This window comes from Vidua macroura, chromosome 6, assembly GCF_024509145.1.
Source record: "Vidua macroura isolate BioBank_ID:100142 chromosome 6, ASM2450914v1, whole genome shotgun sequence".
Classification (NCBI taxonomy): Eukaryota; Metazoa; Chordata; class Aves; order Passeriformes; family Viduidae; genus Vidua; species Vidua macroura.
Window position 1 is genome coordinate 37,552,085 of NC_071576.1, and position 26,108 is coordinate 37,578,192.

Sequence of the window (26,108 nt, forward strand, 5' to 3'; positions counted from 1 at the left end):
GTCAATTACTCAGCCCTGAAGTTAAGGATGCTCATAATCTGCTTCTGTTATTTTATAAGCTTGTGACTCAGAGAACCAAATCTACTTCTATGAGTTCAGCTCAAGAACATAGCCTTAATTAATTAGAAAAAATTCTACTGTTATTCATCCGGTCTTTCATGTCATGAACATTGTGCCGCTGAAAAAATGTGGGTGAAAACCCAGGACACTAATAAGCGGTTGGAACTGTCCAACTCAGTTTCACTATCCAGACTGGAAGAAGCATCAGAGCACAGTGGCAAACAGAAGGAGATCAGCATGTCATTCATTTGTGGTAATCCAGTTCTTCTGTATCAGCAGAAAATGTTGTCCAAATCTGCTGGCAGGAAAGAAAGCTACAGGGGCATGTGACACAAGTATTTAAATCAAGTGGCTGTGTGTGTCGTATGACATGCAAGCCTGTGCTGCAGTGTGGACACAAAGAAAGGGGAGAGTAAATAACAACTGTAATCTTAAAAACCTTTCTAGGTCTATAAGTCCCCATCTAATATTTTTCTTGAAGTGTACCTGAAGATATTTTTGTTCCAGAATTGTGCATAGAGTTCAATTCACACAAGAAAAAACCTTCAAGTAGATCCTGTTTCCTATCCTGACTTTAACTAGCAAATGGGTCACATGCAGTGCAATAAACTGGGCACTGAAAGGATGAGCCCCTGTTCTTAGGTTCCTGAGGTGATTTACATGTTACGTGCTCATTTTTTTATTTTCTTTTTTTTTTTTTCCTTTTTTCTCTGGTTGTCACGCAAATATTCTCAATTCTTTGGTGGGATGGCCCTCACTGCCTTTACCTCTGAACAGACCCTGCCAGAAGTCTGCTCTGAGCAGGATGAGATGGATTTCCTGATGGAAGCATTGATTATCAGGTATAGTTTAAGGGGCTTTTTTACTAATAGTGGGCAGGGGAAAAAAGAGTAATGCAGGTAATCGCAGAATCCTTTATTCCCTTGCCGGTGTTCAGAAAATAAGTTCAGTCTTATTTTTCACCAAATGGCATTTTAGTAGCATATAAGGTACTACTTGTTTATCTCAAACATGACACCTGAGGTTCTTTTTTTGCTGTCTCTGGTGCTTTAACACCAGTAGGCAACTTGGCTGCATACAGCAGAGGGATGGAGAAGAGAATCAGAAGGACAAGAAGGCTCTCAAGTGGTTGTGATAAAAACAGTTTAATAGGTAAAGCAAAATCTGTGTGAGCAAGCCAAGCAGCGTTGAAGAATTCATTCCCTACTTCCTGTGAGCAGGCAGGTATTCAGCCATCCCAGGAAAGCAGGGATCATCATGCACAGCAGCTACTTAGGAAGACAAATGCCAAACTCTGATTGACCCTTTCCCCTCCTCCTCCTCCTTTCCCCAGCTTTTATGGCTGAGCATGACACCATACAGTATGGGATGTCCCTTTGGTCAGTTGGAGCCAGCTGTCCGGGCTGTGTCCTCTCGCAACCTCTTGTCCTCACCGCCTTCTCGCTGCGGGGGAGGTGTGTGTGTGTGTGAAAAACCTTAATGCTGTGTAAGCACTGCTCAGCAGTAGCTAAAATATCCAACTGTTATCAGCACTGTTTTGATCACAAATATAAAATATAGCACCATATGAGCTACTGTGAGGAAAATTAACTCTATCCCACCCAAAAATCATTACAATTTAACAAAAACTTTGGTTGATTGGTTCTGCTAATCCTGTTCAAATGAGTAAGAAGGTACAACATTTTTGTACAAACATGTTCTGCATTTGATTTGATGTCTTTGCAAGCTTGGCAGAACCTTTATAAGGTCCTATGTGCATGACCCTCTGACAATTAATTATAAAATCTATGAAATCTTCTCAGAAAAGATAACAGACAGCCACTCCTATTACCACCTGTACTTTAGGTATTCCAGCTTAGAATTTACTTCGTTAACAGAAATTCATAATCTGAAAGCAATAGTAAGATCAAGGATGACTTTAAAATAGTAGCATAGTCAAGGTTAATTGTAAGTATTGGGAATTTATGTATTTTGAATTTGTGCAATGTGAAATTCTTCTTCTCATTGTCTGGCCCAGCTCGTACTTAGATGCTGATTCTCTGCTATTAAAGCATGAATCTCATGACATAGTGCCACTCCCTACAGTCTCAAGAAATTTGATAGCTGAACAGGAGGTAACACTGATGTATGTTTTTTTAAAGAGCAATTTTAATCAATTAAGGAGTGCCTTGATTCACTTAGTAGCACGACTCTTTCTCTTCCCCAACTTCCTTTCTATTTTTAGTTCCTTTATTATCCAGGTAATCATTATCTGGATGCTGCTGTCTAATGACTGAGTCTTACTGTGCTTCGTGACAACTTCAGCTTCCTTTTATAAAAAGCAGAATCACATAAGCAGCTGCTGCAGTAGGTATTAGCTGAGTCCCTCTGGCAGACTAAACACTGAACTGAGTCCCCCAAACTAGACAGCACTATGTCTAAAATAACCAATGCTGAATTAAAATTCCTACCAGCCAGGACTTTGTATCACAAATGCCAATGAAATTGTCATGCTTAACTTTCTTATCCTTCCCATGTCACTCTCATCTTTCAGTCAGTGTGCCCATTAAATTCTGTCTTCACAGACAGAAGACTGCTTTGCTTTCAGCTTTTCATACCTTCTGTTGAAGGGTTTTTATGGGCATAGCCCTGTTCTTGAGACTCTCATAACCAGAGAGGCTTTTTGATATGGCTGAATATTTTCTGGTAACTGCATCAGGATTTGCTTCAATCCAGATTGTCAAATCTCAAGGCACAATGAGAATGGATGGATGTTGGCCAGGTACTAATGCTGTGTTTCTCTTCCATGTGCTGTGACCTTGGCTTTCAGTAAGTTCAATCACCAAAATATCGTGCAGTGCATCGGTGTCAGCCTACAGACACTGCCTCGCTTCATTCTGCTGGAGCTCATGGCTGGAGGAGACATGAAGAGCTTCCTTCGGCAGAACCGACCCAGGATGGTGAGAGAACTTCCTTGCAAGGCTTGTGGTTGATTTTAGGATGACTGCTTTTATGTTGTTATCAACTGGATAAAGGCACTGAAGCCAAGCTAGACTTGGCTTGGTGTGTCCCAGCTCCCACAGACTTCTGCATACCTGTGTCTGTTTGCTTGATGCAAGGAGGTGTCAGTGAGACAAAATCAAAGCAGGGCAAGAAACTCCAGTAACTGATGAGGTAAAATCCTGTCCTACCATTCTAGACTTCTCTGTCAATTAGACTATAAATAATTGGCCTTTCTTTTTTCAATACCTGCTTTGTTTTCCGTGTACTGTGATGGCACATGAGGAGCTAAAATTATAATCAGAATTCATTGCACTAAGTCCTCAGCAGGTGTGCATTGGCACCATATGGAGAAGTACAAATTTATACCAGTTGAAGAGCTGAGCCTAATTTATTTGATATATCTCAGACTTTTATTAGCAGTGTGGTAAGTTCTGTTCACCCTTCCTGAAAGCAATAAAGGAGTTCCTAGAGAAAAACTGACAAAAATTTCCATATGGAGAACTATGTAAAGGGGGTGAAAATAAACAGGGCTTCTGGAAAAAGTTTTCTTTATTGTTCTTAGGGAAGTGCAGATGGTGAAGGGTTAGTGCTAGTCCTGGAGTCTGTAGTAAAGCATCCCTTTTTTGCATACTGCTCCTGAGGGTAATCACTGCTCTTCTACCAGGACAGATAAGCTGATGAATGCTGATGTTGGTGTAAATGTGCACTTCTGCATTTTTACTCTCTCTCTCTCTCTCTCTCCCTTGTTCATGCACTAATATCTGTTGATAATTTATTGACTCACTCTTTAAAAGTGGGTGCTTTTTTATTCTCTTCTATCTCACCTTTTAAACCTGCTTGTCTTTTGACTTCACATAACACAGTAGGAAATAGTTCTCTCCCACCCCCTTTAACAGGCTATTCACACCAGGCCATAAATCTCTTGCCAGATTGCACTCATGTATGGTGCTCAAGAGAGGTGAAAGTTTTTGGGATTAAACAAGAGTTTAGTAATTTTCTAATTCTTTGCTTTGATCTACTTTATGTTCCTCTTTGCTCCTGACTCATTTAACCCTTCCCCCATCCTGTATGTATGTCTCTCCCTTTCCCTTCTTCTGTCCTTCTCCGACTATACCCTGCCTGAATTATATTATTCTACTTCACTATCCTTCCCTTACCATTTAATGTCCTTTTCCAGAATCAACCATCCACACTAACAATGCAGGACCTGCTGAATATAGCTAGGGATATTGCCTGCGGCTGTAAATATCTGGAAGAGAATCATTTCATCCACAGGTGAGGAGAAAGAGTCTCTTCTGATGTGTCTCAGGGTGCATGAGGCTCATACACTTTCTATTTGCAGAGGATTAGACAGGACTAATCTCCACAGAGGAGACAGATTATTTCCTCTACCAATGCAGGCTTGTGCTTAGATGACCAAGTGGATTTCCCTGGGGCTTTTTAGGAGTTAGGTTCCACACTGTTCTTTGCAATCCTGGAGGGAGAGCAATGTTCTGTTCCAAGTGACAGGGCTTAAGTACTAATTTTTGGGTGCCTGCAATGTTAAGACAGTTGAGATTAGCCCTATAGTCCACTAGATGGTAGTGTCACTCTGTGTTGGCTGATAAGACAATAAGGTATTTATTTCCTTTTTCATCTCCCTATCTTGATTTAAATGCTTTCCCTATCCCACCAGCACAGGATAATCCATAATATTTGAGCCAAAGACTAGAGAAGGGTAGAGCAAGTATGACAGGAGATAAAAACACATCTCAGGCTTCCTTCCCAGCTCAGTGTCTGAACTGCTTACATGGTCTTAGGAAGCCCATATTTGTTTCTTCAAATTAATTTTTGTTCATTTGTTGGGCAAGAAATGTTGATATTGCATGCTTCAAATAAGACCAAATTATTATAGAAGGGATAAAGGTTGTAGTTACCCTTTTAAAAAATTTTGGTTTGGTATTGAAATCCTTCATTTTTGATTTAGAACTGTTTCAGCTCATAATGTTCCTAGGCATAGTGGGCAGCTGGATTCCTTACTGTGAAGTGCATGCTGTGTTCAGTGCTTGTGTGTAAAGGAAAGGAGAGCCCTTGCACACCAGAGGGTCACACAGGCTCTAACCAAACCAAGCTGCAGCCTGGAGATGTGCAGGCAGGCAATTGACTCAGCCACATGTGCAGCACGTGTACCAGCGTTTGGGGCTGCACAGCACAGAGATGGGAAACTGTGCACAGGGGCTGGAGAAATACAGGGAAACAATGGCAAGCAGCCGTTGGAGCAAAGAGCCAGGAAGTTGAGATATGGGAATATGTTATATGGCTTTATGATTAGAACATCTGAAACAGATTTCTACTGTTTATATTGCAACAATAAGGAAGTTCCAGTGGAAAAGCATTAGAGATTTCTGTCATTAAAAAAGAGCAGTAAGAACGTGCAACAGGTTGTGGCTCTTGGATCTCTTAATAACTACATGAGAGGATCAGTATTCTAATTGGAAACTTCTGAGTTAATCACTACAGCATTATATTTTAGAATCCTTACTGTAGTAGTAACAGCAGCATGTGACTTAAAAAAAAAACCTCTGGGTCAATCTTTGCACTGTTAGATCTCTAATACAAGCAACATGGGAATGGATTCATTTTGTCTTAGCCAACAATTCAATAAATCTGAACACAAGGAATTTCCCTCAGGTTTTGTATTAGTATTTGTTAGTGACGTCAGAATTGTTTAGAGTGGGTTGGGAAATGAAGAAGGCTTTCATTGCAGATAACAGGAATCCTAGGGGTAAAAGGTAGTGTAGTGGGGTTGTAGAGAGGCTTCTACAGGGCAGGAATTGTCATCTAGGAGTCACAAGTGATAATAGAAGAGAAAGTTGATTTCCAAATTCTCAGAGACTTTTCAAGGTTAGCAATGGAAAGAAACACATAAGTTTTTCAAGGAGCTTATTTGTCTTGGCAGTCAACAGGACCCCCACAGTGCTATGATTCTAGTGACTTTCTTTTCAGAATGCATATTTAAAATGAACAGAAATATTTTAGCCTTGGCCATGAAGGCATCACCTCCATTTCTCACAAGCTAAACTTGCACCTAGCTAACAGCTGCTTCCATATGGAGCTTTGACTGATTCCATGGGAGATATCCAGAAGTAACAAAGCAACAGATTATCAAAGCTGGTTCTACGTAACTTTTCAAGCAGTTTTCTAAGACTTTCCAACAGCATCACATCTGTAATGATGAGGACACTACTGAGATGTCACTCTTTAAAAAAAAAAAAATAGAGCAAGAAAGAAATCTGTCGTAATGTGGTTGAAGCAAAAGAGGTTGGGTCTGTTCCTCTTCTGATACAGATGCTGTTTTCTGCCTTTGTGAAAGGAAGTGTGAATGGGGAAAGCTTGGAAGATGCTGGGTAGAAGATATAATTCAAATACACTTTAAGATTTGTGGTTAACAAAAGTGATAATGTAACTGGAATTCTTTCTTATTTTAAGATTATTCAAGTAAGATTTGCAGGACTGGGTCTAATACTTTTTCTTTATTCCTTTAACTACGTAAGAGTTTAGAATTAGAACTAATTTTAATTTTTTTTTTTTTTTTAAGAGATATAGCTGCAAGGAATTGCCTTTTGACCTGTACTGGAGCAGGACGAATAGCCAAAATTGGTGACTTTGGAATGGCCAGGGATATTTACAGGTAAGTGAAGGGCAGTTTCAGTTCTGTTAGTAACTCAGTAATCTGTATAGGTTTGACAGGTTTGAACTGTTTCATGATATGTGAAGCAGTGGATTAATCAATTAGGGGTCTGAATTTGATGAGTAGTTAACCAGCTTGTGCTAACAGACTGTAAATTGACAGATCTATGCTTATGAACCAATCCGCTTCCACTGTGGTCCCAGGAAACTACAAACATTTGTGGACACTAAACCAAGCATAAGCAAATTTATTAGCTATTTAATAATAAATAATCTTAAATTGAAATTAAAGTTAAAACCCCCCAGCAACCATAATTATCACTTCATGATGTGGAGAAGAAGACTTGCTGCATCAACACCCTGTGCAAAGCATTGGCAAGTTTGATGTCTTTAGCTGTGCACAAGAACATCCTTGGTTTCCATCTCAGTTGCAAGGAGGATATAAAATCCTGCTTCAATGCACTGTTTGTGTTGATAACTTTTCCTTTTTCTCACTTGGCCCCCTACTGGTACTTGCAATTCCCAGCTGCTGTTACTGTGGTGATAAGATTTTCTTCGATCTGTATCGAAGCCCTTTCAGGCTGTGTGACAGTCTCTGTGTGTTTCATCTTTCCCAGAGCAAGTTACTACCGCAAGGGTGGAAGAGCCATGCTTCCTGTCAAGTGGATGCCACCAGAAGCTTTTCTAGAGGGCATTTTCACCTCCAAGACTGATACCTGGTAATAAATGTCTTTTAATTAATTCTGCTCCTCACTGAAAAGCATCAAGAACTGTACTGCTCAAAATAAAAAAAAAAAAAAAAAAAAAAAAAAAAAAAAAAAAAAGTGTGCTCAGCAGTAACCTTAAAAAAGTCAGAATTTCCCAGGAAAATATGAGAAGTCTTCCCACTGCATTCAGTAGAAGTATGGCTAAAGAATCCAGAATAAGAGTTTAAATGTCGAATGTAAATAGAGGTAATAAAAATTTGCAATTCATAAATGTAGAGTATCACAAAAAGCCAATCAAGAAGTAAAAGGCAAAAGCAGATTAGATTCTCAGCAAGTCTCAGTTTAAAATCCAGACAAATATCATCAAATACTTCCTCAGCCTTCAGAAACTTCCAGTTTCCATCAGTGACAGAGGCTGCTTATATCCCTTGTAAATTACTCTCTCTATACGACCCAGGATTACTCTTTTGTATATTTTTTTTTTTGTTGCATATAAAATGACAGCAGATTTAATCAGAAGTCCTTGCTGGTTGCTGAGGAAACAATATTTATATACTGATTTCTCATGCAACTTGAGCTTTCTTTAAAATAAGCACCCCCTCAACAGTAGCACATTCATGCACAGGTGCTGGGGTATGGAAGCTTTCCAGTTGCTTAAGAACGCTTCTTTCTCTGTACAGCAGATCCTTCAATATGCTGTACTGAGGCATTCCCTCAAATGCCACACTGACCCAGTTTCCTGAAGTTGCTAGCGATGCCGGAAGACAAGAATTGCTTATCAGCGCCTAACTGTGAGCAGCCAGCACTAAATATTTTAAAGAAAGTGCCACAGTTCCTGTGATAGGCTATTATAAGTAACGTGCATATGCTGGAAATTACTTTGAACTTTGTAGCAAAAAATGACTGAAAATTCTGACCCTGCTGACGTCCTGGCAGAGTTTTCTTCACTTCCTTGTTTCTAAGACATACATAATTCCTAGTGGCACTGACTGTCTGACCTGCAGATGTAAAAAAAGCACAACCATATCAGAAATGCTGCTGCCTTTCAGTTTCACTGGATGTCTCTTCCTTGATTTTATACTTTAACATCTTGTTCTGAAGCACTGATTCAAATATTAAGGAAACATTTGAAGGCCCCTGTGTGACCATCTAAGAGCCACTCCAGAAGTCACACTTGCACCACTTGAGCTGGGTAGAGGCCCCTTCACAGCTACACCCCCCACACTCACAGTCAGACTAGGTTTCCTTACCAGCTTGGCCCCAGGTTTCCCATAGCAGGACCTCAGAGGTCGGGATACTTAAAAATTTAATCAAGATGCAATAACAAAATAACAACTTGAGCTCCTTCCTCTGAGGAGGGGCCCCAAACAAAGGAAGCCCTGGGCTTATATACCCTCACAGTCTAACTGTGCCAAAGTCTGGAGTCATTGGCTTCTGCTGTGTCTCTGAGTGTCCGGTCACCTAGCAATGCCACAGGTCTTCATCCCTTGTTTTGCAGAGGGTCAGTGCCAGGTCACAGCCTCTTGCCTTGGGTTTCTGCCACCCAGAGCTCAACCTGCAGCCAAATTACCAGCACCAAATGTATTCCTCAAAACAAACACCTCGAGTTTTCCCAGCTAAGGCAAGATCTAACAGTTCTTTTTAGTTAGACCATACACAGCCAAGGGTGCTTCAGCATTTCCTGCTCTACTAATAACGAATGCAGCAGAAAGAACACCTTCAGAGGTACTAAATATTTTGAAACATCTGCAAAACTTGTTTTAGGGCTTGAGCAAAAGTTTTGATTGATCGGGGTGTCTTCTTATGTAAACATTGATTCTTAATCACACTAATTGCATATTACAGTCATTGGACTGCAGCTTTGAAAGGTCATTGCTGTGGTGTTGCGTACACAGCTACAAGCTAGGTTTGTGGAGCACAAATGAAACCTGATTGGTATTGTTGGCTGGTTTCTGACACAGGTCCTTTGGAGTGCTGCTTTGGGAGATTTTCTCTCTAGGCTACATGCCCTACCCTTGCAAAACCAATCAGGAAGTGCTGGAATTTGTCACCAGTGGCGGAAGAATGGATCCACCAAAAAACTGTCCGGGGCCAGTGTAAGTATTTCCTTACTCTCACAGGCCAAGGTGTAGCACGTGTCAAAGATGTGGACAAAGACACTTCTACTCAGGGAATGGTGATTGCCCTCTGTGTTAGGTGGGTATTGTTAAATATGTTTTGAGCTACTGCCTCTTGCATACAGCTTAGAGCACTACAGGATTTGCTTTAAATAGCAGCTCCCCAGTCAGTCAGGATCCGGGGATATAGAAATGATAGATCCACTTTCGCACTCCTCCTTTGAGCCATGTACCAAGTGTGGTCCCTTGGACCCCGGATCACTTCATACTGAAACACTTTCTACAAAATAATCTTGATTTTTTTTTTTTTTTTTAACTTTAAGGTACCGGATCATGACACAATGCTGGCAGCACAGTCCAGAGTATCGGCCAAATTTCTCTACCATCCTGGAAAGGATCAAGTATTGCACCCAGGTACTGGTCTTTGGCATCCAGGTGGATGATAATCCATTGAATGGATTATCAACTATCCAAAGACATTAGCTTTAGTGCCTAAAGCAAGTGAAGGGTCCTGGCAGACTGATATAATTACTCTTACCACAGAGAGAGTGCAAGGAGTACTTAAAAGAGAGGGAAACAAATATCCACCATTAGTGTCTCTTTATTTTGTGTTGCAAATATAGAAGTATACACTTGTCTAGCTTTAAATTGCATAGAAGCAGGTGTGTCATCTACTTACGTACAGTAGTCACCAGAAAGGTAAGTTGGCAGAAGTGCTGCCTTGGTCAGAGGTAATGACAAATCAGAACTAGTTACACAGTTACTAGTGTGGTGGTGCTGTTGGCTCTTTTCCAGCGTCCATCCTCACTCTCCCATCTTCCGCCCAGCCATAACGAGCATACACTGTGCAAATGGATGCTTTTAGCTCTCAGCTTGTTCAACTGCAAAATGTCCTTCATTTTGTGATGGAAAGGTATTTAGATCTCTCTCAAGGTCCATATTCTGACCTTGCCTAATGTTGCTCAAAAGCCACAGCTGAGTGTGGCTCACACAGTTATGGAATGGAGAGGGGGAATGAAATGGCACAGTGAGTTCTCCATCCAGTCACATTTAACAGCTACAAGTCTGGATCCAACCTCTCAAAGAGAAATTTTATTCTACAGACTCCCAGCTTAGTCACTGATTTCAGTGAAGCACAGTCTCTTCTCAAAGGAAGCATTTAAGTCTCAACAGCATGTGATGTCCACATGGAACACAGCACCTTGTGTGATATGCAGGAGTATTGCCCAAACCTGTGACAGTCACCCTGAAGGTGTAACAGATTCTTGTCTCTCTTTTTCAGGACCCTGATGTGATCAACACTGAGCTGCCCATGGAGTGTAGCCCTGCACCAGAGGATGAAGGGAGTATGGTCATGCGCCCAAACATTTCCAGTGGGGTAGTGCCACTGCTGGTAAGCCCTTCTCTCACCCCTCAGACAACACCTAAGACACTAGAATCCCACCACGCTGAGCACAAGCTTGTACAATGTCCACAAGAGCTACTGGTGGAGAACCTGAGCAACCGGACTGCCCGAGGGCCCAGCCTGCCATGCCTCAGTGATTTCAACAGTGGGTTATGGTTCCAGCAGACCTCAAACCAGAAGCTGGAGCTCAGCAACCCATCCGCCCACAGACTTAAAAACAAAACAAAAAATCTTTGGAACCCAACATATGGATCATGGGTGCTAGAGAATATCGGTCACTTCAGCCCCAGCTCCAAGCTCAAAGCAAATCCAGAGCGGGAAGATTCAGGCTTTGATGGGAATTGCAGTTCTCCTAGCTCTCGGGCATCTCCAGCATCTCCAAGTCAAAGTAACTGCCCTCAGCTGGATATCAGTGGGATTGAACTGGTGAAACTCCAGACATTCCCCTGTGGCAATGTAAATTATGCTTATGATGACCTGTGCTATAGTGCTGAGCACCAGCCATCAGCCTTGGCAGAGGTCACAGCAGCTGTGCTAAGGAGCTCCAGTCTGCACAGAGATGAAAAGCCTTTTTGTAAAAAAGAGAAATCATCAAGAGAGAGAGACTCTGGCCTGTCTTTGTCAGATGACCTGAGTGTTACTCCAGTATAGTAGAAATGGTTCTTCCAAAGATCAGGGAATGTGTGTGTCTGGAAGGACTGCTTCCTGTTTCACTAACTTCGTCCACTTTAGTTCCATCAGATGGGTGAAGTTTCAACATCAGCAATGTTCTGCTTCCTCTGTCTACCTGCTAGACCCCAGATTGTTAAAGACCCTTGCATTTCTATCTCTGTCCCTCAAATGTGTTCCACTGAACCAGTTCAGAAGTGGAGAACAACGGCATTGTTTGTCTGATTCAGAATACAGTTCCTAAGGGAAGAACTCCTTTTCAATCTGCTCAGGTGAAAATAAACGGACCTACCATCCAGCTGCAGTATTTGGATAGAAATAATGACCAACACAGGTTGGGCTTCTTTCTGAACCAAGAATCCAAAAATGTGTGCTGTACCAGCAGCAACCAACTTGCAAAGGCTGCTACATTCCTGAGAGCTTTTTACAGTCCTGGTGAATTACTTATGCACTATAAGGGAAGTAAAAAAAAAAATAGCAGCCACATTTGCATCTGTTTTATTAGTAGACGTTGTGGAAGCTATTGCTCAAATTGGAAGCAGTAGGAAGAATGAAAAAAAAAAAACAAACAGGCTCCTCTGAGCATGTGCTTTGTAAACAAGCAATGAAGAGGAAAACATTTACCATTAAAAAAGCAGTAGCTGGTAGAGCTGATAATACTCCTTTGAGTAGTTAAGGAAATGTGCTGCTTGCCTCATGGTGTTGCTTTCCTTACAGCTCCTGGCATTAAAGAGGCAGGTGTTTTTTCAAGGAAGGGTGAGCTGTGTGATGAGAAATTGACTGCCTTTGTCTTTAAATGGATTTTACTTAAAATGAACTTCATTTTTGCAAGTTCTTTGATATTCAGCTTTAATTCTCTGTGCTGTGTTGGTAAGAACTTAGCTGAGGTTCTTGGGTAACTATCTAGCATTTGGTATGCTGGAGTTCTTGGTTTTAATATTCTGAGGTAGGAAGTAATGCAAAGGAGAGGAATAGTGAAGGGAAATCTAATGCAAACCCCACTTAGGGTGTTCTTTTTACAGGAAAGTAGAATAGCTCAACCATTTGAGAAAGCTAAAGCCATGACTTGGCTTCATGCAGCTGAACAGGTAGTAATTGTTCCTTGCCTTGCAAGTGCAGACTTGCTTATAAAGGTAGTAATTTGTTTCCAAGACAGCTCATTTCTAAAGCTTTCTTCAGTTGTTTAGGATTTAAATTCATGCTTACAGATTAAAGCTGCAAAATAAGGAGACTGAAAAGGCAAATAGTCTGGGTTAAGTCTGAACAGTGTTGGAAGCATTCTGTTCTTGTACCACTCCGGAATGTTCCACCTACAGTGTGACCTACAGTGGCAAATTACATGCTGTCTTTGTGTGTAATCAAGTTGTGTAGTGAGATGCCAGTTGCAGACTTCTCCAGTTCCTTTTGAGGCAAGAGGTTCTCTGGTATATGCTTTATGCTTAATTATCAGCTGCATGTACAGTCTGAAGGTGTGGGCTAGCAGGCGAGGGCTTGCTTTGACCACACAGACTTCCCGTCCTTTACAGCAGTCAGGGTGGACACTACTGAGCTGTGGTAAAGAAAATCACAGTGTGAAGAGTCTGAATCCATCCTCGGTGAAAGGCATCTTCAGCACAGGTTTGTACTTTATTGGTCTTTCTATATTTGTTCCACACTTTGTATAGTTTTAGGCCTTTGACTTTAGAATGGACAATTTTATACAATGTCAATTCAGAGCATACAAATATCTTGAGAGCAGGTGTCAAGAGGATGGGAGCAGACTCATTTCAGTGGTACCCAGCAACAGGACAAGGGACAACAGGCACAAAATGAAACATAGGACATTCTACCTGTGAGAAAAAAAACTTGTTTACTTTGAGGGTGACAGGGCACTGAAACAGGTAGCCCACAGAGGCCGTGTTGTCTCCTGCTCCAGAGACACTCAAAACCCACCCAGACATGATCCTGTGCAACCCACTGTAGGTAAACCTACTTGAGCAGGGAGGTTTGACTAGATCATCTTTGGAGGTCCCTTTTCACACCAATCCTTCTATGATTTCCAGACATAAAGGGTGATGATGGTCACCTTTCAGCAATGACCCATATGGTGTGGAAATAATTCTAAATCTATGGTGCTGTAAAATGACAGATGGTCAGAAGAGAGGGGTCCCTCTGTGTGGGCCAAATTTCAGTAGAAGTGTGCGGACTGATGGGTTTAGTGACCAAGGGAGATGAATGACTTTGCCTGATGCCCTTCTTCCCATTTCACCTTTGCTTTAGCTCTCTGCTTCTCTCACATTTAGCTCATTGCCTGTCCTGTCTTATATCCAGGAGTTGCTACAGCCCAGTTAGATGAGGCAGAAGAGCCCATTTAGTAGGAAATTTTCTCATTCTTTCCTCTTGCAAAGGCTAACATTTTTGGTCATATTTCATACTGGCCACCTCTGGATTATGCTAGTCAAAAATAAATGCATTTACTTTTAACTAATTGGAATTTCATCAGTTTGTCCTTACCTTTCAGATTGTATTACTTTTATGGTTCATACATTAGTAGGTTTTTTTCCCCCAGAAGATGACCTCTCAAACTTTCCAGCAGCTGTGACTTCATGCCAGCAACTTGGCCCCTTCCTCCCTGAGTTTGATAAGGCCACAGCAGAGTGGTTCATCTGCAGTGGACGTGATGCCAGCTCACTCTTCAGCCCTTGCCTGTCCTGAGCAGAGCACTGGTAGTCATGGCCATGCTTTTGCAGGCCCATTATGACTCTGCTTTCAATTCTCCTTAGCCATTAGCAGGGGCTGGAAACTGGTGGCAAGAGGAATGAAATATTGGCTTGTTCAGAAGGCATGGGAAGTTAACTATGCTACCTTCTCTTCCCAGAGACTTTTAATGAAGTAGCAGACAAGAGCAGACAAGTCAAGACAAGTAGCAGTCAAGAGCAGAGAACAGACAAGTTCTTCATTTTTTAAATTACTATAAAATACCCCAAGACTGCAGTGAGAAGCAGGCATGATCTCTACTGTCCAGATAGTTACCCAGCTTGAGCTAGCACTGCTTTCCCCATGAAGCACTTGCCTCAACATAACTCACAAATCTAGAAAGGCCAGTAGTGATAAAACCAGGGAAGCTATTGAAAAGTGAAGTGAGAGGAGAGTACAGGTCTATTACCAGTGCCATGGGCAGTCTTGGCTACAGCTATGCCTCCACTTTAGAAATAAAGTGCACATCCAGCACATTAGACAAATACCTGTTTTTATTGAAAAGCTGCATCAAGGTACTCATTTACAGGAAGCACATAGACAAAGCTGCACTGAGACTAAACAGACTTCTATCCTGACCAGGATCTTATCCCTAAGAGCGATCAAGAGTGGGGTGTTGAACAGCCACTGTGAGATTAGAGTAAGCATATATTGATTATTTATTTCCAAGGCAGACTCTGATGGTTTATAACAGCATTTAGCTCAGGGCTGCACTGAGCCAGATGAAGTCTCTTCTAAAAAGACAAGACATGGAGATGCAGGTACCAAATGTGCACTAAAAGAAAGAGCTAGGAATTTTAAGGTAATCTGCATTAGCAACCTCAATGCTCTTAGCTCTCCCAAATGGAATGATCTTCTGTTAGCATATTGCCGTGAATCTTTGACCTGTAACAAACTTTTTTTAGATGCTGTTTAAAAACCCTCACAGATAATGAATTTTTAATTAAAATCTTGGAGGAAATAATGTTAATATTGGTCCTGTTGTGAAGTTGAATGCTACATGCTGTACAAACCATTTTATCTCAAAAGAAAAAATAACAATTGCAGTGATACACACTACAATCTTCAGTCCTTCAATACTGAGACTGAAACTTACTGTTTGCACAATCAGAGATTTCATAGTGCTCAACTGCTAGCATTGCAAATCATAACTTGCATGAAAATGCTTTTTATTAAGGAGACATTTTTAGTGCATCACCAATGAGTTAAACCCATAGTGTCAAAATTAGATTAATTTGGAAACTGGGAGCCAAACCCCAATTTTGTTTCCTAGAGGAATGACATGAGCTGGAGATCTGGGATTAATTCAGTCCTATAATCCATGAGAAGTCTTCCACTCACTACTTCCCTACTGCAGAATCAGGGTTGTTATAAATTGTTCTTCCTGATAGGTGTCTGTCTTTTAACATTACCAAATTGGTTTTGTAATTGTATGTATATAGTTGTTTTTTGACTGTGTTTAGCATTAATACTTTATGTTGCTTCACACAATCTCATACTTACATTTTAAAGAAGGGACTGATTAACAGAAAATGAAACAATAATGGATATTTCAATTTGTCTTTCTCTGCTTTTTCACATTTGTTGATAGTCCTGCATCTCATTTCTTTGTAATCCTTGCTCTCCTCAATATAAATGCTTTGCATCTTCATTTTTTCCTTTAAACAAACAGAATTTTTAAGTGCACAGATTTAAGGTGTCCCCCCTCATATCAACCCTTTTCCTGAGCTAAGTTCTCAGTTAATTTGCCCATGGGCTGGTGTGCACTAAGAAAGCTTCCCAAGGGTGATGAAATAGTTATCAGCTTTTGCAAGTGTAACTTCACCTTCAAAACTCTCTCCCTGCTTTCCTGAAAGAGAAGAAAATGCTGCTGCTGGGAATATTTTTTCCCCACTGTATTTGCATCTCCACAGCTGTGTCAGAAAGGGACCAGACTTCCTTAGACCCTTGAGCTACATGAGACAGTTTCTCCTGTAGGCATGGCTATGCTCTCTCCTCCTGGCTGTCCATCCTTCTCAATCCCATGCAGAGACCTTAATGATACCATGGCTAACATCTTCCCATCACAGCACACAAATGGAAAAGTCACATGAAAGGTTCTGATTTGTCATTACCTCTGACCAAGGCAGCACTTCTGCCAACTTACCTTTCTGGTGACTACTGTACGTAAGTAGATGACACACCTGCTTCTATGCAATTTAAAGCTAGACAAGTGTATACTTCTATATTTGCAACACAAAATAAAGAGACGCTAATGGTGGACATTTGTTTCCCTCTCTTTTAAGTACTCCTTGCACTCTCTCTGTGGTAAGAGTACACTCTCTCCTGCTGAGAAGTGCTGCCAGTCCTAGAGAGTTAAGTGCTTCTTCCCCGTGTCCACACAAAACTGCCCAGGGGAACAGTTTAGTGCTCTGAGTCTGACAAGTGCCTCTTGGTGCACTTTTTTTTTAATACGCTGCAGCTATTCACTGAGATTTCTGAGACAGAGCTTAGCTTGAAGGAAGCTGACAAGCTTTGTGTGAATCAGGTTCTAAAGGTAACAATAAGTTTTGGAACCAAGCTCCACCATTTGGCTTCTGGTTTTGCTTTAGGAAGTAGCAGATGGTAAAGACTAAAAGCAGTGAAACATACTGTTTTTCTCATTTCCCTAAGGAAATTCTTGAAGAAAATATATTATTCTCACATGACCAAATCACAGTAGATGTCTTTTTTTCCTTCAGTCTGATTTATTTAGTAGCATACACACTTCAGAGTAACAAACACTCATCCAATACAGTCAATGTCAGCATTGCATTGTAGTGTTCAGAACGGATGCAAGTGGATGATACAGGCCGTTTGATCTCAGTACCTTAAGAATAACAAATAATAACAACAGCAATAAAAAAAGTAGCAAAAGCCCTCTGAGATACATTGAAATCTTTCCCTTTAAAAGGAACTGGATCAGACATTAAGTGATTACCTCCCTGTACAAAATTTAGAGGGATTTAAGTTTTAACAGTTTGATTAAATTTCAGCCAAATTTACATCTCTGTGGGGCCTCAACATCCATAATTTTTAAACTTATCCAATCTATCTCTGTGTTTTTTTTCTATATTGCACCTTCCTCCAAAGAATCTCACAGCAGCTTACAGGCACTAATGAAGGACAGCCTCACACCATTCCCACGAGGGAAGTAGGTCTATTCCCATCTGCAAAACTGGAACAAAACAATGCCTAGGAGATGCCTTTTCCAAGGCCAAAAAGAACAAGTCAATGATGAAGCTGAGGGAGAGAAGTCCTAGTCCTACTTCTTGATTCACACAGGAATGCAGCAGCTACAGCACTGCTGCATCAAACTAGTGAGTTAAGGACCTTGGAGGCTAAGTCAGAGGTCATCTGTTCGGCACTGAAGTGCCTCTAGGCCAGCATCTCTGACCCTGCTGTGGAACCACACGTTCCCAATGTCTCCAGAGTGAGGCACTATCTCAGCAGAAGCATTAATGAACAACATTCTGGACTTGCATGTGAACAAATTCCTTGGTTACCATGCATCAGCTCCCCCTGTGTTACATGCCTGTGCATGTGCACCATGTTGACCCTCTGGTAAATATAAGCTTATTCAACACAACTTACCCCATAGTGAAAGAAGGCCATTGCTGCTTCCTCACACTAGCAAGTACGTGTCCATAGACAGGTGTTCTGGGCCATCTGATGAAAAACAAGGAATCTAAAACTTACCCTGGGGCAGTTTGCTCCTGAGCTCACTGCCTCAGCTCCTTAGAGCTCCAGTGCTCAGCTGAAGTCCTACACTTGCAGTTTGCTATGAAAAGCTGCCTCCTTCTCCCCATCCCCATAATAGCAACAGATAACTGTGATTTCTTTCTTTCTAATCTCTTAGCAAGACAAAGAACCATTTCAAAACTAACTTCCTGGAATTTATACCATCTAGAATGAGTTTCCAGATCAGTGTCTGCTGTAGCAGAGATTTTCCTTTTTCCCTTACCTTTCCAGCTACTGCAGTGGAATGAACCTTCTCCATGTTTTCTCCCAGGATCATGTACTGCAAAGCCAGCCAGGTGCTACCAGCAGTTGTTTTCTTTGAAGCTATTGGAACACATTGTTGCCGTTCTCCTTTAGAACTGGACAGTCATTCTAAAAGTTTGTCTTAACTGACATTTGAGCACCAATCTCCACTGTTTAGATCTCCTCTCCAGAAAATAGGTTACATTGGTGCAAAAGATCCACATATGTGGTAACAGAAGAAAGAAATTTAACTCTGAAGATTAACTAGGCAAACCAGTAGTTGAATTCTGTCTTTACCTTATTTCCAACTTTTATAATTCTTTTTAGTTATGGTAGGATAGCTTCCAATTGCAGTCTCATAAAACAGGCAATGTCATTGAAGTCCTGCCTGTGAGACCTATTTACATGCTATTGTCCTTAGGCATTGCTATTCTCCTTAGGCACTGCTATCCATGGCTTACCTGCTGCCTGCAGAAAAGGAGAAATACTTTTCTTTTAAACTATGGAATTCACTATGGATTCATTTGTCATCTCACAGCGGTTCAAAAGTTAGGAGGCATCTGTAATGATATAATCTGTGCTGTCACTTCAGAAAAACCTAATGTAAACACTCTGAAACTTCTAAGTGAAAAATTCACTAACATGCTACCATAAATATAAAACAGAGAAACTCTGGAAGGCCACAGAAGTTGTCTGAATTTGCAGTGAACAGCAGAAATAATTACCAGTTTCAGACAACTTCTGGTTTAAGAGGAAATATTTCCACATCATTACTTCCTACAGAATACCTACTCTATGTCATCTAACTTTTACATCACAACTGAGCTTCAATTTCAATATTCCTGTTTTATTTAGAATTGATGAAAAAGTAATTAAATCAGACTGATCTTTTAGTATGCAAAACACTCTAATGTGTTACCCAAAGTAACTCCTCTTCGAAATTACATAAGCTCTAATTACAAATATTGCAGATTTCATTCCAGATCTGGACTCTAAAACTCTAGGGGTTTGTTTTGCTTATTATATCAACTATTATTGAAACAGCCGTTTCCCAAAAGTGGAGTCACCTTCATATATCCGAAGTTCTCAGACTCTTTACTGAGCACAGGACACCAGCAAAAGACAGGAATTTCTGATCAACGTGCATTACTACCTCTAGATATTGAAAGGGCTTTAACCATCAACTGGTAATGTAACTCTTACCTGCATTGTGAAAACTACAACACCACATAATTGACATTAAAACCTGGCATGTGAGTCAACATGGACTAATGATAGTATTTATACTGCCAGTATATAAAAAATTGTTCCAGTGACTAGAGGCAACCAACAGAGAAGGTATGTGAAGCCATTGCAAGAAAACAATTCAATCTTTCTTGATTTTAACCTAGAAACTGAATTTTCTGTGGCTGTGCCTGGATTACAGCAAAATAATGAAGTACAGATCACCCTGTGATTCCAGATGGGGACTATAGGATGTAATATATTGACATTCCTTCACCCAAACTGCCTGGAGTTAACAGTTGATACCTTGGAGGAATGATGCCTGGGAATTATCTCATCATTGTGTAATGCTGTGAATGCAGAAACACGACCTCCTTGATTGCTGTGCCACTTTATATGTGTAAGTGGCAGCCTCCTATTTGAGAACAGAGACATGGCCAAGAAGTCACGTGCATTTACAGACAGTCAAATCATGATCTTAAGAGATCACACTGGCTGCTGACTACTAGTGTGCGCATGTATATAGGGGTTTTATCTTCAAAAATAAACAAGCCTTGGAAAAAAAAACTTAGTTCCCTGACTAGTTTGTGAAAGATCATTAGTGATTTTCAGAGCTGCAGTTCAGTTGCAAGAGGCCTAACTCTCCAACTTAGTAACATATCCAAGAGCCCACTCAGATGGGAAGTCAAAGTTATGGGAGACAATAGGCCACTATTCTCTCCCTAGAGTATTTGTGGCTACAGAAAAAGCCAAGGCCTTTCTTGAGATAGAGGCAAGGCTAGGGTAGGGAAAGGGAGAAATGGCCAACAACAGCTAGCCACGTCAAGCCACTACAAACTGCTGTCTCTCTTTGCTCCCAGTTTCTCATGATTATCACCCATCTGCACCTTGCTCACTCTGTAACATAATGCAGCAGAAGTTGTTGGTCCTACCCATAGTGTACACAGAAGCAAGAGCACTTGGAATTAGAGAGGAAAAAAAACACAATCTGCTTTCAAAACTATGCAGTTCCCTGAAAAATAATTTTTCCTGCCCTGAGTTCCCAAGTATTTGCCCTGGTTCTCTAAGAAGTAATTTGGAGTCCCATTTTGCCAGAAATCATAATCATTCTGGCTTACCACACAGACCTCTTGACTCATGCTGATGTGATTCCCGAGTATGGAGATCTTCATTCTCTGAGGATCAGTCTCAAGTTCATCTGGCGCAATACAGATCAATCTGGAGTGATTCATTTAGGTTCATAGAGGGCTGATGCAAAGTAACTTTGATCACTGACTGCTGGGTTCTGGATGCAGCTCCCTCTGCACCGACAACCTCAGGAGTTTGGAGTTAAAGGTTTCCTTCTAACTGAGTTTCCTTCTACTTCAGTAAAGCAGAAAGTTACAGAGAAGCCCTGCAAGTTTTGTGCCTTTCTCAACTCATCTTTCAGTGATGCTTTCCAAGATGCCAATCAAATTGTCCAATCCCAACAAGTACCCATCCTCCCTGTTGCCTTCTTGCCAGGGGATCCTGTGATCCAGTGTCTGCCCATCAGGAAGAAGGGTGGTCTTTCCAAAATCGATCAGCCACACATTGGCATTCCCACTGCCATCATGTACAAAAAGTAGTGAACTTCCTACGACCTGGAAGACAGATTGAGACAATGTAGTTAGAAATACATCTTCAGCCCTCCCCCACCAATTAACACTTCCTGCTAAGATGATGTCCTCATCTCACCTGTGACCCAACAGACTTTTGGGCTGCACTTACAAATTGATGATTTAGATGCCTCATTTGCATAACTGTATCAATCGGTAAGGTACAAATGGGAGGGTAGATAAGAAATGGGACTCAGTAGAAAACAGGAAGAAAATCGATTCTTCATCTTACTTAGCATCAGGTCTCAATTTGAGCAATTCAGCAAAGGCCAATAACTCCTTTCAAAGACAGATCATGACTCATGATTAACAAAAATATCTCTAATGATAAGAGAGCATCAACAAGGTAAAATAAAATGTCTAATCTCAAAATTTTTGAGCTGTTAACTAGTAGAAAATACAATGCTCATGATGCCTTCTGCACAGCAAAGCACACAGAGAACACAGACAGCAGAATTAAATGGTATTTCAACATAAATCCATTATAAGTAATACAGCCTTCCTTGTCAAACTGCAATTGAATGCTCCTGTACCAAATGCAAACTTCCATGATGCCATTCCCCTGTCAATTCCCACTGGAGCACATCCAAGTTAGAGAAACCATATGAACCTGGTACTAACAAACTATCCCATGCAGTGGCTCAGAGCTGAAAGTGCTGTGATGTCATAAAGACAGGAGGATTTATTATTCCTCAACTAGTTTAATCTCCTGTATCATCACGGTGGAGGCTGTGTGATATCTGTGTTGTCAACATGCATTAGCTTTCTTCTACAAAACCCCTTCTATTCATGCAGCAGGCTGTTCCGAAGTACATCTCAATGACCAAACAAAGGAGCAATGCACCTCCACAGCTTTACATTCACTGCTCACCTCATGCCGCTTGAAGAAGTCTGAGGATTCCAGAATGACATTAATTTCCTGCAGACGTTTGAGGTATTTTTTCTGGAGGAAGAAGAGAAAAAAAACCCAAAACCACCCATAAACATTTCATTGAAAACTGAATAAAGATAATCTGTTTAAAAGAGTCAATATAATTAAGAGATCATATTCATTTTAGGCTCGAGGTCCTTCAAAACAACAGGTTCATAATTTGAAAGTCAATCTGAAAATACATTTCAGGCTTTCATAGTGAATTAACAGACTGGACTTCATCTGCTGAATGCGTTACACCAAGCATATTTATCTGTCTCTATTTGGATGTCATGAGGCTTTCTGCAACTGGGTTTTTTTCTTTTTCATAAAGAGAAAAAGTTTTCAGCGAATTAAAAATCTTCCAGTTTCCCAAAGTGAAAAGAAAAAAATTGTGTTAGAGAAACAAGGAGCTCCAACCATGGTGGGGGCAGAGGGGGGATAAAAAGAATCAAGGCCTAAGGTACAAAGCTCTAGTGCAGATTTTTAAGGCTGCCCTGAGCTACCAAGCACACTCCTTCTGAAGGGCTAATCTGCTTTCATAATGGCTTCCACACTGCAGCAAAACATTACAGCATCCTTTGAAGTTCCAAAGACAAGAGATGTGTTATGTCATCTACCACATGCCTGTTGTGCTACCCATGAATTAGCACACAGGAATTCCTCTTTGAGATGAGTTTCACACATGGGAAAACAGCTAGTCACCAATCTCACTTCCTGCCTCCACACTCTGGTTTTATCTTCTCCAGACTGAATTCCCAAATCACAAGTTTTCCTGCCAACACAATCCTTGCTTAGATATCACCCATCTAATGCATCTAACACCCATGACTGAAGCTGATGGCAAGCCATAAGTTAGATAGTTTGAATGACATTTTGATAGCATGAGGCATTTGGGGTCAACTCATGGCAAGAGCTGATAAAACTGGTCTCAGTCAACTTCTCACAACCCACCAAATGCCCATGTCCACCCCATCTCCTGAGAGCTACTGGAAGTCAAAACCACTCACCCCCTTGGTATTCTAATTCCTGTTTCCTGTACCAAAGAAAGCATGGCCCTGAAGCAAGAGCATTGGTCCAAGATCAGTGCATCTGAAAAGCTCAGACTCACCAGAATAGTTGTGTTGCCCTCAATGAATTCCGCAAAAACCTGTAGAACTTGCTCCTGTGTCTTCGTCGTTTTGAAGTTTGTGTTACATGTTCCATCCGCCTTCTGCACAGAACCGAACACAGAGAGAGATTATTTATACTGCACTCATATCATTCCCCTCATCACTCAATCCTCTTGAACCAGCAACAGCTCAGCCCTTGCTAACCAGATGAAAGTAAGCAGCTGAACAGGAAGAGAAACCAAGCAAGAAGAAGAGAAGAGATACAAAAGCTGATTGGATAGCTTTAAATGGCACTGGCAGTTCATTTCCTGTTGAGTACAAGCAAAAAAAAAAAAAGAAACAATTCATGATATTACCAGCTTGCAGGAGGGTTTTCTTACATCAGTGCTAGCAGTGCAAAGTTCAGTGGGGCAAACCACAGAGATCTCTTTGGTTGTACTCTTGTCTGGCTAGTGAAACCTTGGCTGAGGGTGTGAGGAAACATTTCCAAAACCAATTTTACTAGTCCTTTTAATCTGGAGGTTTCTTTTGGGTTTTGGTGTGGATTTTTTTGTTGTTATTTGGGTTTTCTGTTGGTGGTGGTGGTGGTTTTTGTTGATGTTTCTGTTTTCCAATGGGAAATCAAAGAATCTCAGTTAAGATTCAGTTCCAAATATACCTTTGAACATATAATATGACCCAGAAGTCAAAGAACAGAAATCTGTTGCAGACAGGAACAACCTGGGATTCACAATGCTAGCAGTGACAAAGCAGGTGAGTGAATTTTGGCAAAGGACAGTGCAGGCGTGCTTGTTCCAAGTGTGTCCTGGAGAAATACAGAGTATTTTTGTGCTAGCAATAAGATTCAGTACAGAAGTATTCTGCTACTGAAAAAAAACCTGCGTATTTTTATGTTCTTCTGGAGCTACAAGCAAATAAGAGCAGTGCATTAATTGGAGGTATTTGTAAACACAGAATATATGAATATGCATGTCTCCAAGAGCACCCCTGTTGCTTCAAGAGACACGAATAGGATATTTTAGGATTTGCATGTAAAATACAGCAATTATTACAACTGGTAACAAAAATCCACTAAAAGCCTGCAGGATTATCAAACAATTTTCCTCTCCATTGTTTAAGTCCGATCCCTCATTTTCATTGTGAGTAAATCAGCAGGTCAATAAAATATGTTGTCTCCTACATGTTAAGTCACTGTACCAAAACACAACTTCAAGTCCAGTCTCAGCAGGTGAACACTCCACAGCTGAACTTCGTTTCTAATGTATACATGAAAAAAAATCAATAATGCTAAAACTCCAGATCACTCATGCAAGAGAATTTTATTCCAAGGCTGTTGGACAGATACAAGTGCCGCATGTCAGCCTGATGAAATGTGCAAGTTATGCCAGAGCAGTTCAGCAGGTAGGCAGTGAAAGTTAGAAGCCATCTGATCTGATGTGTGATAGTACTCAACAGCACATAGAAATTTGAAACTTCATCTCATACCTCTTCACTGGAGCAAGGTTGTTTTAAAAATAATTTCTCCCTTTGCTGCAGATTGTAGAGCAATGCCTAGAATAGCTGCTTGGTGTTTGTTCCCTTTCTAACCTTTCATATCGGGACAAACTAGTTGCTTGTTTCCCTTTTTAACACTTTTAGGATTTTTGTTCTTTCCAGTGGTTGTCAGGAAACATAATTTCTGCCTGTCTTTACTTGCTGTAAACAACATCCAGAGTTTGAATGGCACCACCCCAGTATTATGTACTTGATCCTCGGGAGGCACTTGCCTGACTCACTCCTTGAAGTCTTTGCTTAGGACTCCACATACACTCCTGCACAGCAGAGTAGTCTGCCACACAGAGCAGCTTGTGAGCCAGTTGTAAAACTTCTTATTAGATGTGATAGTGACATGGCTTAGCAGGGTAGGTGTCACAGTTCCATAAAATAGTGCTATCCATCTTGAACCATGGGGTCTTGCTCAGAGCCCTCTGCAGACTTCCCTCAAAGGGCTTTGGGTTAACTTAATGGATTCACAAAGATTTATGAATCAAATCCAATATCCTCCTGGGAAATGGCTATCCCTGATCTACAGCTAAAGGAATGGTACCAGAGGAAGAGGTAACTTTCCAAACTGCACAGATATTCACAGACAGAATGGGAAGACAGAAATCCCAACTCTCAGCCCCAGGCATTAGCTTAGTATTATAGGGAAAATGTTTGCAATGCCTGGCCATCAGACATCCTCTGCCAGAGAGGAAATGTGCATTTGGAATCAGGCAGGCACAAGGTACTGAGCAACAGGTTCCAACTGTAGGGAAACCAAATGGTTCAGAATATTTTTGATAGGAGGAAAAGTGACAAATCCCATAAATGAACTTGACTTGATTTCAGAGATCCAGAAGCAGGGCAAGGATAAGAAATGCATCAACTCAAAGATAAAAGATACCCCACTACTGCAGGAGTGCATATGGTGAATCAGATCTCATTTATCAGCAGCCAGTTCACAGAAGGGCTTATGATTTCACTTTCTTTGCTTTCACTTCTTATTCAAGCATCCACAGGGTAGGAATGAGCAAACCCAACATACCTCATCAGCTAATTCCAGGAGTTATCAATCCAGTCAGGGAGAACATCCCCTTGTTCCCATCAACCACTAGCTGGCACCACTGACTCTTACAGGCTTTCTTACCAAAATGGGGATCCCTGCAGAACGGCTTTGCTTTTCTGCAAAAATACAGAACTGGATGTACAGTTCAGCTTCAGTGGAACAGTGTAGGGAATACTGACTACCTGTACTGCCTGAACAATTCAGTTTCTGCCACCTTCTCTCCATCTAAAAAAAATCTTAAAATGATACCTACATTCCTCATAACAGCACAGGAAGATAGAGAGAAAGGGA

At 41.0% G+C, this 26,108-nt stretch overlaps 2 protein-coding genes across 2 annotated transcripts in view; one reads left to right on the forward strand and one right to left on the reverse strand.

Annotated features, from left to right (window-relative positions):
• LTK (leukocyte receptor tyrosine kinase) overlaps positions 1–12,127 on the forward strand; it is a 50,508-nt gene extending 38,381 nt beyond the window's left edge. Inside the window, exons 22-29 of the mRNA XM_053980688.1 lie at positions 838–902; positions 2,870–2,999; positions 4,220–4,317; positions 6,620–6,712; positions 7,329–7,430; positions 9,380–9,514; positions 9,859–9,949; positions 10,818–12,127. Of these exons, the coding sequence (XP_053836663.1) occupies positions 838–902; positions 2,870–2,999; positions 4,220–4,317; positions 6,620–6,712; positions 7,329–7,430; positions 9,380–9,514; positions 9,859–9,949; positions 10,818–11,591 (1,488 nt within the window). The 3' untranslated portion in view covers positions 11,592–12,127. The remainder of the gene's footprint in view (positions 1–837; positions 903–2,869; positions 3,000–4,219; positions 4,318–6,619; positions 6,713–7,328; positions 7,431–9,379; positions 9,515–9,858; positions 9,950–10,817) is intronic.
• Positions 12,128–19,636: 7,509 nt separating this feature from the next.
• ITPKA (inositol-trisphosphate 3-kinase A) overlaps positions 19,637–26,108 on the reverse strand; it is a 36,812-nt gene continuing 30,340 nt past the window's right edge. The window contains exons 5-7 of the mRNA XM_053979508.1: positions 23,230–23,331; positions 22,080–22,151; positions 19,637–21,193 (exon numbers count right to left, since the gene is read on the reverse strand). Of these exons, the coding sequence (XP_053835483.1) occupies positions 20,990–21,193; positions 22,080–22,151; positions 23,230–23,331 (378 nt within the window). The 3' untranslated portion in view covers positions 19,637–20,989. The remainder of the gene's footprint in view (positions 21,194–22,079; positions 22,152–23,229; positions 23,332–26,108) is intronic.